Source organism: Lagopus leucura, unplaced genomic scaffold (genome assembly GCF_019238085.1).
Source record: "Lagopus leucura isolate 7727_CA_CO unplaced genomic scaffold, USGS_WTPT01 Super-Scaffold_73, whole genome shotgun sequence".
Classification (NCBI taxonomy): Eukaryota; Metazoa; Chordata; class Aves; order Galliformes; family Phasianidae; genus Lagopus; species Lagopus leucura.
The window spans coordinates 83,909,547-83,923,189 of record NW_024962252.1 but is presented as its reverse complement, the minus strand read 5'-3'; the positions used below and the strand labels follow the sequence as shown (position 1 = coordinate 83,923,189).

Genomic DNA, 13,643 nt, shown 5'->3' with positions numbered 1-13,643 from the left:
TATCTTTCCCTTTAAATTTTTCCATTTCTCTGAGTCACGTATTTGTAGAAACTTTTTTAGCAATAAGCAACTAATGTATTATTTAAGATGACAAGACCCCTAAAAAATCCATTTGCCTATTCCATTTCACAAGATGAACTTCAAAATTTGTTGTAATCTGTGAAAAAAATGTTGCTTAAAAATATTTTCACATCTGCAATGCCTACAAGCATTTCAGCCATTCTGCTTCAAAAGGGAACCAGCAATTTTCACCCTGAAAAACACTTACACCGTATGTTATGTTTTTGAATCTCTACTGAATAGCATAAATATTATTGCTACAGATTTGTCTACAGCAGATAGGCATTCCTACTACTTTATGATAAAGTCAAAAACTTGTGATAAAATCTACACAAACTCTTATGTTCTTTATTGTCTCCATGCCAGGACAGTCACCAGCATGAAAAAAAGGAAAAAGGGAAAAAAGTGCCCTACAAATGGGAACGTGCTTTCTGTTATAAATGCCTCTGAATGAGCACTGGACTAATTTTAGAATTATCTGAGCTTCCATCAAGCTGTAAACTTAGTTAACTTACTAGTTAACTTAGTAACAAAAATGTTAGATGTTTTAACTAACATACAAGCATCATTAAAATGCTAAAATACACTATCAGAGAGCTTACACATAAAATGCTAAATATCAATTACTGCAAGAGAATGCTAGTAGATATCTAAGTTTTGTTCTTTCAAGCACATATAATTCTTATATAATACATCCAACCCTATCAGCAACACAATTGCTAGACATTAGACATAGAACAGTGGAGTAACAAGTGGCTCACCCTGGATGTGACATGCATATGTACAGGAAAAAGAAGCACGGTGCCAGAAGGTGTTATCACAGAGAACTAGGACACAAGTATAGCTAGTAATTAAATTCCTTACTGTAACACTGGACAACTTTCAGGATGATGCATTCTGATGGGTTTTCATTTCCAGCTGTTTCATCAGCTCAAAACAGCGTCCTTTCCTTAGACAATACAACCCTAAATTGTCAAAGTGTTGTGCAGGGATTTAGCCGTGTGACTCCCATTAACATCAATAAGAGTCGCACAGCTAAATCCACGCACTGTGCTTTGAAAATTTGCCCCACAGTGTACATCCCAGGGTGCTGAAAGGATTAAAGTATTATATAGTAAATTCCCTCTTTGAGGTGCAGAAAATAAACAGGACTTCTGGTTTGTTCTGGAAGGCTGTCTGTGCACTACTGCTGTGCACATCTGAACTTAGAAACATCTATAAAATATTCCACACCCAAACTGAAGCTTGTAAGATACATACAGTAAAGTGGTTTTGCAAAAGCAACTTAGCAATGTAAAAACTATGATTTCTCTCTATTTAAAAAGTATGACTCCCGTGTCATTACTACCCACACAAAATCTTTCTTTCTGCTCTGAGAGACCATGCATTTAGTCACATCCCACTCAAGCAGGATAGTCATAGTCATAGCCCCTTTGGTCCCAGAAGATAAGGCTGTAATGTCATATATATCTGGTTTTCAATACACAGTCAATTTCAAACTCCCTGATCACTAACAGTTGGGTCACGCTTTGACTTGGGTCTAACGTGAGTCAATGAGCTCATTATACAAAGAAGCTTAAACAGCTAAAGTGTGGGGATGAATGGAGGGAAGAACAAAGGTGGAGAATTTATTCGAAGTTGATCCTTATTATTACAAGCAGTGCGGACCTCTGTGGGACTCACCTCTATTTCTGGCAGATCTGCATCTGTTCCTTGTGCTCTAACCCAATTACCTCTGCTTTCACATCCCATCACAGATACTGACTTGTCCTCTTATGGACAAGTCAGATGTGATACAAAGGTGAGAAAAACCTCTTGAGTGTGTGTTGGCCTGTGCGATCATGGCAAATTCAACCAATATACCACATGTAAATTGTGACAGATGGCATGTCTAAACTAAGCTTGAACCTAGCAGTAGCTCAAACTTAAGACTGTATTTGGAAATAGCCATATCAGTTCAGAGGAGTTAAATATCAACGAAGGTGTATTATATATTGATAATTGCTCATTGCTGTTACTTAATTTCTTCCACTAAATGATAGCTTCAGTGAAAGTTACTGATAAAGTCTTATTTAGAATCATTGTCCTTCTGAAAAAAACATGAGGTTCTGAAGACTCCATTTTAGGGCCAGTTCTTTTTAATGCTTTCATCAATTACTTGGTTGCAGAACTTAAATTCATTCTAAGTTTGTGGATGACACTAAACTGAGAGGAGTTGTTGAATTCCTTGAGGGTAGAGAGGTTGTGCAAAGAGATCAAATTGGAGAGCTGGGCAACCACTAACAGAATAAAGCAAGTGCCAGATTCTACACCTGGGATGGGGCAGATTTACATATGTGTATAGACTTGGGGATAAAAGGCTGGAAAGTAATCCCACAGAAGGATAGCTGAGGATTCTGGTTGACAGCAAGTTGAACCTGAGCCAGCAGTGAGAACTGAAGTCCAAAGGGCCAACTGTACTCCTAGGGTGCTCCAGATCCAGCACTGCTGTCAGGTGAGGGGAAGGATTGTCCTGCTCTGCTTTGCATTGTGCAGCCTCACCTCTATCACTAGGTGCAGGCCTGAGTGCCATGATACAAGAAAGACATAAAACTATTAGAGAGGATCCAAAGGGGGGCTATGAAGATGGTGAAGAATCCAGAGTGCAAGATATGTGAGGTTTGTTCATCTCAGAGCAGAGGAGCTGAGGGGAGGCCTCATGGCAGCTGCAGCTCCTCACAGGGAGCAGAGGGACAGAGCTGAGATCTGCTGTGACAGAGACAAGGCCTGAGGGAACAGCATGAAGCTGTGTCAGAGGAATGGCAGCCCCAGACAGGGGCAGGACTCTGCCCCAGAGGGCAGTGCGCATGTAACAGGCTGCCCAGGATAGTGGGCACAGCCCCAGTTCTGGAGTTTAAGGAGTGCTGGATAGCATTCTCAGACACAGGGTTTGGATTTCAGGTGGTGCTGTGTGGAGCCACGAGATGGACTCAGTAGTCCTTGTGAGTCTGTTCCAACTTGGATTCTATCATCCAAAACATGCACGAGATGTTCTGAAGATATTACAGTCCTTCAAAATGAAGTTGGCAATAAAGTTTATGTGTGAGACACATAAAAAAGAAAGTCAGCTGACTGGGCAAACTGAAACATTCTTCAGAATGGAGGACAAAATCCACTGTCTCAAAAGTAACTGTATCAGGCATGTATTGGCAAAAGCTGTATGTTTGAAAAAATATCCACTTGTCATCAAGTGAAGCACATAAAGGTCTCAAAGGTCTATCTACTGTGTATATTGGACATATTTCCAGCAGGTTTAGCTAAGGTTGTAAAAACTGTTTTGCCATTTTGCCATTATACGTTTACTCTGATGCATTATCTTGGAGATCTCCATTACTTAAAGGAGAGGGAAAAAAGAAAAATCTGCGACACATGTTGACACGAACAGAAAATGAAATTGAGACCATGACAGTTAAGGAAGGGAGCAGAGCAACATGATGACTGATGCAGAACAATGTGTAGAAACTTTCGTAATTAAAGGTGACACACAGCTAGTGGACACAAAAGAGCAGGAACTACTCCATACTGAGAGAGTAACTTTTAGCCTCCACATGGAAAATAATGTCAAAAAAAGTTAGCAGTTATTTCAACTGCAAATTTGTCCTATTATCCTTAATTTACCATAACTGTTTGGAATCTAAAAATTTTACATCTGATGAATCAAGATGATACTCAGTTATATCAGATCTCTTTGACTCTCAGAAATGACATTTTTCTCCAAAGCAAAGACTAGAGAATCACATTTCCTTGTTTTTACATAACATGTACTTTTCTTTAAGACAGATTTGATACTGAAAAATGTTACCTGAGGTTTCTGTCTGCCAATGGGTGGCAGGGCCTCTCCTGTGGGGAAAGTTGGAGGTCTTTTACAAGTTGGCCAGTCATAGAGATCATATGTGAAGGGACTCTTCACTCGCTGCTGCTTGTGGCTCAATGGCTTCGACTGCCGGAGCAGTAGTTCCATCGGATCTGGGGATTTTCTGAATGGTGAATTGTATATGCCTGCAATCTGAACAGAAGATGAGGTTACTTTTGACTTCAACTAACTTACAGTTCACTTCAACAAAATGTTTAAATAGGATAACATAATGTATTATCTGTGTTTCAGCTCTTTCAATGCATGTAACTTTCATTTTATGGAAGCAAGCAAGAATTACGCAGATGATGTTCATGTACCTGAAATTGTACCCTATGTACAATAGAATACTTGCAATGTTCCTAATGCTCTTAAGGTAGTTTTAAAGCTTAGTTGGTTTTTTTTGTTTGTTTGTTTGTTCTTCTTTTATTGTATTTATTTGCTAAGAAGTACTGAATAAACAGAATAAGAAAGACATCATTTTAGAGATGCAGGGAAAGATAAGTAAGAAAGTATATGTTCCTGACCTTGCTTTTCTCCAACCTCCTCCTAACGTGCAAACATCTTTGAGCTAAAAGGACAATCCCCAATTAGCTCTACTGCATTTTTCATTAGCATATCCTACTGGGAAATCACAATTTCTTGTCTCAAAAAAGTTAAATAAGGCTCATTTCAACCTTACTTAATGTACAAAAACAAAGATGGTAGCTTATTCAAAATATTTTTAGCAAATTCTAAGGGCCATAAGCTCAAATTCTGTAAGTGTTCTGGACCCGACAATATATTTTTGTCCATGTTATACATTCTCTTCTTTGTGTAAACTATATTGTTATATTATCAGTGTAACTGTGTGATGGTAAAAAGGACATGAATTAGTGGCAGAAACATACTCATTCCAAACAACTACTGGTTGTTCCTTCAGCTCATCAGCATATCAAACTAAATTACAGAGATCCATGCTTCAAATACCTGGCAAGCAGGATTAGTCTGTGTGATTATGAGTGACTGCAAAATAAAAGTCCATGTGCTATTCTGGGCTGTAAGAAATGGCACTGCTTCTATAGTTCATATTTAGAGAGGTATTAATAGCCATATGAGTTTAATCATCTTCTGAAACTGCATTTTGTAATCTATATTGTGATACTATGCATGTTCTTGACATTTCTTTGTTCAAACGTTTGGCAGTAATGCGTATTTCATACAGTGTTCAAACAGTGAAATGCAGCTGTCTCAAGGTGCACAAATTGGATTGACTTTTAGCACTTTTAATGACACCCAAATTAGCCATAATAGGTTTTGGAACCCGCTGATTCCAGTGATTCAGTGTCATTTGGATTACTATTGCTGAAAAGTTGCCGTAAGTAAGAGTAATGTTTCATTGCTCTGTTTTCACATATTATCAGGTTAAAAATACAAATGGTATAACAAATATGAAAACAGATTTGGATTTTTAGTGAGGCACATTTGTGAAGCCAGCTGGACACTTTACAAGACACAAGTTGCGCCTTCTACTGTTGAAACTCTACTTAAGATCTGGGTCGAAATTAATTATGAAGTGCATTTTAACTAATGATTTTTCAAGCAATCCTGTTAATTACTTTACATTTTAATTATATGTGTTCAAGTATTCAAACAGACAGATAGCAGAGCAATCAGTAGAGTTCGTATCTGGATAGATAAAATTAATACTAATTTACTCTAAAGTCCCCAAGGTTTGTGGGTAGGTTTTAAGCCTAGATTTAAAATTAGGAAAGTTTGGTAGGGGATGAGTTTGATTCTATTTTCCAGTTCAGATCAATCTCTGCTAAAATTGCTTCCATTAATTTTAAAATATCTCTGCAAATCAGAGTCATTTTTGCAATTCATTGTGTATGTGCTGTGTACTGATGAATGCCTTATTCACTCTACCCTCTGCGGAGAGATGGCAGTATGCAGAAATGTAAGAATCTGAATGATCAAAGCCCTTGGCATTTAATAGATTTTCAAATCTTCTTGAAACAATTACTATAAGTTAAAAGCTTTAACTTCATCGTTTCCCTGCTTTAATATAATATCCTCTCTACTACAAAACTACCGTAGTTAGGACCGCTCTTTTAATATAAAAAAAATCATGAAATACTAATTCATACTTTGATTTCAATATTTTCTCCACCTTTAGTTCACAAGATTATATTTCACCCTCCCAAATATTATGATAGGTTACAGAAAGTATCTCTTCTGTAGGGAGTATGACATTTTTCTGTACTCATGTTCTTCACAACTCAGAAAGTCCTCTGTCAAAGCCTGATTTCTGGGACTTCATTTCCAGGAACAATTTTCCAAAGTGACAAACACTATGGGGAAATCTATGCTACTTTTAAAAAACCTGCAGCTGAGTTATTTGCAGTACTGTCATGCTAACTTCCAACTCAATAAGACCAAGGTAATCTCAGGAGGCGACTCTGCTAATAGCTTCTTGCTGACCTCCTTGCATCAGCCTCTTCTGCTGAATGGTGGCCCAGTGGTGAATATGGCAAATGAGGTGTGAAAGCACAGATTTATTTTTTTATTTATTTTTATAAGACTATGGTTCTCACCCGTCAGAGGAGAAAAAAAAAAAAAAAAGAAAAAAGAAAAAAGAAAAAAAGAAAAAGGAAGGAGAGAAATGAGTTATAGAATAGATATATTTTTCCCCTAGAATTTTCGGCCTCAGACCTTCCATCATGGAAACCCAAGCATGACCTGGAATATTAATTGTGTCAGGTCAAGCATACTGGCAAATGTACCATTTGTTACCCAGTCATCCTTAGCGTTACATTAATATTTTGAATGATTTTGCATTTCTAACACTCTATCATCTAGTTTCTCCCAAATATTTTCTTACATTTGTAATTAATGATGGCATACTAAAAATAAATAAATAAATAAATAAATAAGAAAAAAAAAATTTAATGTGTATGTTTTTAAAATATTCTGTATCACTTCCACCTCTAATTGTAAACTTAATGTATGCTGCAGAATGGCTTTTTTTTTTTTTTTTTTTTTTTTTTTTTTTGTCTCTATCTCCTTTTTATTTCCAGAAACAGAGAAAAATGTAATTGATATCTTTTCCCAGAATTTAACAAATAAATTATTTAGAAGCTTGCCTTGAAAATAAAACTATGCAGCAAAAGAAACAAAGTGTGAGGAGGAAAGTGGAGAAAAAGAGAAGGCACAAGTAGAAAGGAAAAGACACAACAGTGTTGATTATGTTAGATATTTCCTCAGAAAAGATCAGTGATCATGAGTGGTATAATAAAATGGGAACAATCATGTTGCAATTTTACTTATGAATTAAAACATATCTTATTCCTTGACTTTAAGTAATTAAACCTACACCCACTATTCCAAATAAGAAATGCCCTAGTAGATTGCTTTGTGAATTATTACATGCATGCAAAATTAAAAATCAACAGGATGAGTTGAAGAGAAACTGCAAGTATGAAGTCAATAGAAATTGTATCCTCACACATTAAAAATACAATTTGCTGTAATTAAACAGAACTATAATAAAGATAAGTTTTAATTTCCTTTTCATATCAACTCCAAAATTCTAAAATAATATATAGTGAATATAAATGCTTCTATTAACAGTCAATTAATTTTGAAAACAATACCTTAGACGGAAGTGGTCTTTGCAAGAAATTGTCGCAATAAGACCAAGAATGAGGCTCTACTTTCTAACACTGCTCTCTTAATAATGTCTTAAATCCTTCTTCAAAACGCATGTAAGGAGTAAAGACTTCAGCAAGATAGGGACTGAACTCAAAAATCCTTTTTTTCTCCACTGTAATTTGTAAAAAACTAAGCAAGCTGAGAGAAGAGGTAAGAGATCTCTAAAAGCCATAAAAGTAAAAGCATGAAGGAGAGCTGTGAATGAAATATTTGCTAGAGAAGGGATTGCTGAATCAACACTGACCAGTGCACTTCATCATAATTATCAGGACATACTACTGCCAGGGGATTTATAAAAATCCCACTCAGCAAATAATTGCCCTGCTGTTAGGAGATAGTCGGAGTGTTAACACACTGTCACAGTCCAGCGTTTAGTAAGATATTCAACATTCAATTACTCTTGCTGAGAACTAAAAGGAAACATGATCGTTTCTCAGCTACTGCAGTTATGCTTCCACATGAATTCCAGTGAACAATCTTGTTAATCCCCAGATATAGTTTCTCTGGGAGGTAAAAGAAATACCTTAAAACATTAATGATTCACAAGAAAAACCCTTGTTTAAATTGTGCTGCAGCCACATCTGCAAGAAAAAATAAATTTAAAAAGTCCAAATACGTAGCTTATTACAGCCTGTCAAAACATTCCATGCATTATGAAAACAGGATACCTGTAATGTGACATTTATTGGGTTAATATTCATCTATTAAAATTCTGTATAACAATAATCTAGCAACAAGTACAATGAAATGATGTCCACTAAATCAAATTTGAAACTACAAAATATTTAAGACACATTACAGTCACTTAACAGGAATAATCTGTTACTTTTAACTAATATGAACATATATTTTTATGAATAATCAATAAATATATTGTGAATTTTATTGATATACTGGAAAAATATCACAGCCTGGTTCACCATTTGAATTCAAAATAAAATTTTCTTGTAATGGCTGACAATAGAAAAACCGTCACCCAATTGTATAAATGACAGTTCAGTGCTCAACCAGATAATGCTACTTTTTAGGTCTGATCCTGTAAACTTTAATTTAAAAAAATAACAAATAATAAAAATATAAGAAATTGCTTCTAAAAGAATTAGAGGACCTTGCTTGTGATTGTAGTCAAGGTATTTTAACTTTGAGATAGCACTTTTATTCAAAGACAGAAGAATTCATAAATGAGTGATGAGGAGTATATATTCTTTCAAGTGGGATTAATTACCTGTCTTCTGCTTAATATAAATACTGTTTAAACAGAGTAATAGAAGCATTAATTATTGTTATTCTGCCTTCAGATTTTAAAGCTTGGTTCAGTCCTTTTCATCTGCAAAATGTTTGTTTGACATCAAAACAATAATGCAATCATGTTTTAAATGCACTGTTAGGAGTAAACTAGGCTGCAATTTTACAGACTATACAAAGAGGTGTCAATGTAACATTCAAGCCTGGTACCCTGCTCACAGATCATAAAATCAACCACGAACCCTGCAGAGACACTAAGCTCAATTGCAGGAAATCAGAATGTTTTTTGAGTCTCCAAGCAGGTAACTGCTTGGGTATTTACACAAAATGACAAAAGAGGAACAAAATCTTAGCTTAATGCATGGATCAATATGACACAATATCCAAAACATAGCAGCACAGCAAATGCTGAGGAATCCAAAAATCTGTCATTCACTGTTTAACTCTCTGACTGAGGCTTATTTCATCAGATCTCTTTCTTGTGCAGGCTGTTCATGACTTGACCAGATCAGGAATAATGATGTGAATGAGTGAGTGATGGCATGGGAAACAACACTTATTATAAGACATAGAATAGTGACAGAACGTTCAAAGTTTTGTTATTGACTTCTAATTTGACTTATAACTGATTTCAAAACAAGCAGAAAATAGGTTTTAGCTTGATTAATGACTTTATTTTAAAAATAGGAATGGAAAATTCCATTACAGTTATCATTTCTTCTTTAAGAGCTATTGTGAGCATGGGATCATATATGAATTCTAGGAACCTCTGAAATAAGCCTGCTTCTACAAACACCCTGTGAAAATGGGAATTTAAGAGATTAGTCTGAAGAATAATCCCTGAAGGTGGTTGCACATTCTATCAACTGCATGTGAAAACACAGTGTGTGTTTCCTCTCTGCCCAGGAATATATTGTAAGCTAACATTATTTACACTCTTGAGAAGTTTTCCAGAACCCTAAAACACTTATTTAAATGTGTGATACTATTCATGTCTTTAAAATTAAAATTTCATCTGCTCTCATTTTGATAATGGAAAAAGTTACCTTTGTTAAAAATAAAAATCAACTTGAAAATCACTGCTTTTCTCACTGAGTAAAGAGAAATCCTTGTAAGTACACCATTTACAATGTATCAGAAGACTGGAGAACAAACTCTTAACAGAGAGCCATGGAAACCGCGTGTAAATTTATTTTGCTTAAGAAAAAAATGCTAGAGACTTCATTCACTTCACCAAAAAATACAGAACAAAATCATGTAACATTTAATTGTTTTTCACTGTTCCCTGTGTCTGTTGCATTGCACTTACATGTGAATGTTCTCTCACTGATATATATTCTGACAGATTTATTATGCAATTTGTTGTATTAAACCTATAGGATTAGACAATAGCTAAAAACTCAGAGAGTTTAAGGAAGCAGTCCTCAATGACACCAGTAAAGTATTAAGTGAAGATTTAATGAATGTTCATTGTATCATATATAGGAAAGAATAAAGAGGGAACCAAGCCACAGTACTTAGATTAGCATAGGTAGAAAAGCGTGATGTAATAACAAACAAACAAACAAACAAACAAAAACCCCACAGGATTTTCTTAAAAGACAGTTGAAATAGAAAAAATAAAAACAAATAAAACATGCAAAATAAAGGCAAAAACAATACCAGGAAAGATATACAGTTCTCCTGATGCCCACTGCAGGATGGACAGACTTCCCAGATTAACAGTATATATTATATACTAAATATAAGTATTGAATATTTAGTAAACTGAGCAAGTTAATGAAATAACTTTACTTCTATACTATTAACTTGCCTAAGAGCTGAAAAACAAAAGAATTGGTGCATCACTCATCTTGAAGTCTCATTAAAGCAAGGATACCATCAGTGCTACTTCTTAATCAACAAGAAGGTTTGCTGTTGAGAAATGCACAGCATTTTATCTTCATGACTTCTCCCATGCCATTCCTGACCTTCCCTCTTCTCATGCACTCATCTCTAATTCAGCATGTATTTCTTATATCATAATTTCAAAAATTACCTCAGTAACATCACACATCACATCAAACTTGTATAAACACCAGCTGGGCTACTATGTATCAGGCAAATTTACCCCAATAACTACTTCAGAAACATCAGTGGAGCTCCACTCCATGCAAGTATGTGTGAATGTGGCTCCATGTGTGAGTGACTTAGTTCACAATGTACTATGTTTTAATTTCTCTGCAATATAGATTCTTTCTCAAAAGCATGTAGCACATCATACACAAAGCCCACATTCAGTATGGAACTCCCTGAGTTTTCTGACCCTGCAGCAATTCCACCCTTTTGCCATCTCAACTGAGAATAAAACACAAAGCGTGGTGATGTTTTTTCTAAGATCTCAGCATGTACACTTTTGATAGATCACACAGCTTGTCCTTTAAACTCTGCCATTAATCCACAGGAGTAGAGGAAGAATTTTGTTGTCTAGAAAAACCATAGAAACACAGGCTATGCAATTCAGATTCTGAAAAAGATGTCTCTATATGGACAAATCTTTAAACTGACTTGCAGGACTTGCCATAGGATCAATCCCCAAAAACCTCCATCTTCACATCTTATTGTAAGATCCTCCTAGCAACAGATGATTAGTTAGTGTAAAATCTATCTCACTTCTTTGGACAGAAAATAACAGACAAATGTTCTTGCTGGCATTAAACGGAAGGTATCAAACTACAATGATTTTATAAGAAGCAGCCTCTAGAAAATTAGTGTGCAGTACTGTTGTGCAACATGGTTAAAATGAATTATTTTTCCCAATTATAAGTTCACCCTTCCACCTTTAGGAATATAATGAAAATGTCTCTTTTTAGGGAGCATGAGAAACAGAGAAATTCTTTTGGAAACACTTGAAAAAGACATACTTCCCCTCTCTAGTGAGATGATCACCACTTCTGGGAGAAAAGGTTGATTGAAAGGGATATAAGCAAAAATGAAAAAAACACAGAAGTTGGGTTGTAAACTGCCACTAAACGGCTGTGTAGAGTGAATACAGGGGAAATCCTGGAGATACCCTTTGGCTTCCAGCCCTTTTCCTCTTTTTACATCACCACTGTGTTGAGAAGCAAAACTATGGTCCTGAGTCCATGGATGAGTAATCCAAAAGAGCAAGAGCTGTGCTCAAATTCTAAGCAAACTAAACATTTTTTATTGTCTGCAGAAATAATTCCAACTTCATTTTTGGAGTTCAGAATCAGCAGAATTAACCCTTTAGATGAATATATGTCTTTGTTCAGGTACAGTCTTCCAGAACCACAAACAGCCTGATTGCTGGCCACTTCTAGTTTACCCTACTTTGTCCTTTGACAGAAACATTAAACAGCATTAACTGAGATTCTTTCCAAGCAAAGTGAGATTGTAGGTGAGTATAGTTTCCCTTGAATTACTTTCCTTTACTGAATATCTGTGAATAAAGAGAAATATCTGGCTTCCCAAATAAGTGAATATGTGAAGAAGGCTTTCTGATCAAACATACTTGTCACAAATACTATAAGAAGAGTTTTTTGTAAATTGAGAATCTTATAGAAATAATATCTTATAATAACAGAACACTGTACCATAAAGTGTTTTATAGAGTAATGCTATTAAAATGTAGCTGCAAGTCAGTCTGAGAGCTAGGAAATCTCACTTCTTCCTCTTTAATTTAAATGGGATTTTTTTTATGGTATAAGCTTTCAAAAGTAGTAAGAAGCATCTGACTTCTTGGCAGAGGAGCAATAAGTGGATATTAATCATACATGGATAGGTGAAGATGTTCAGTGATTGGGGCACCTACGTTAAAAAATAAATAAACATTTATTTTATCTTCAGGATGTATTAGTGCTTATAATTAATGGTAATTTCATTCTCTGAATCTCTGAATTTTAGAGGCAGGATAATAAAATTACAACGGTAAAGAGAAAAGAAATAAAATGTAAAAGGTAAGAGCTAATTCATTCTTCATGCTAGCTCAGTCCTTGGCCTTTCCTGAACAGACACTGCCAGTAGTAACAAATTATGAATAATAATTTTTTGATGTTGACTGCTCACTCAGGACTAAGCTAAAATGACCAAACTTGCAGCCTTGTCTCTTAAACTGTGCATCTGAAGATCAAAGGGCAGTGCTATATCTGAATCCTTATCTTAGGATAAGGATTATAAGAACAAGAACAAAACTGCCAGGTGTCCAGAGACAGTTTCATTTTATACCTTTATCCTGTTCTTGATAGTTAATAAATGAAATTTCATAGTTTTTTTAACTGCTTAACAACAAAAGTCTATGCTGTGAAATTAGCATGCTGCAAAACAATATCGCAGAGAGAATGAGTCAATTTGGTCTTCAAAGCAAGCACAATACAAGGTCTAGTTAATGTTGTGGGCTTACATTCTTTCTGTTCAAGCTATTTCTTCTCTTATTATTTAAGAGAGGCGGGAACTGGAGGAATACTGAGGCAAAACCTGAACACTTTAATAATCCAAAAATTGAAAGCCTACACGTGAAACTGAATTACAATTACAATTGAAAGACTACAAGTCTTTTAAATACAGATTGAAGGAAACTGCAAGAGTATTCTTGGCTTATCATTATATTGCCCCATGCCCCATTTTTTTACTTTTCCATAAGCACATTCTGTTGGTCACTGTCAGAGACAGCACTGTGGGCCACAAGAGCCTTCAGTTTGATTCAGTTAGGACCTCAAATTAATCAGGGCCCAAGAGAAAGAAGATCCCAGAC

The 13,643-nt window shown here is 35.5% G+C and overlaps 1 protein-coding gene across 1 annotated transcript in view; it reads right to left on the bottom strand.

The window, feature by feature from the left end:
* Nucleotides 1-13,643, bottom strand: part of SPATA17 (spermatogenesis associated 17) — a 90,566-nt gene that overhangs the window by 34,687 nt on the left and 42,236 nt on the right. The window contains exon 7 of the mRNA XM_042894239.1: nucleotides 3,902-4,105. Coding sequence (XP_042750173.1) covers nucleotides 3,902-4,105 — 204 coding nt within the window. The remainder of the gene's footprint in view (nucleotides 1-3,901; nucleotides 4,106-13,643) is intronic.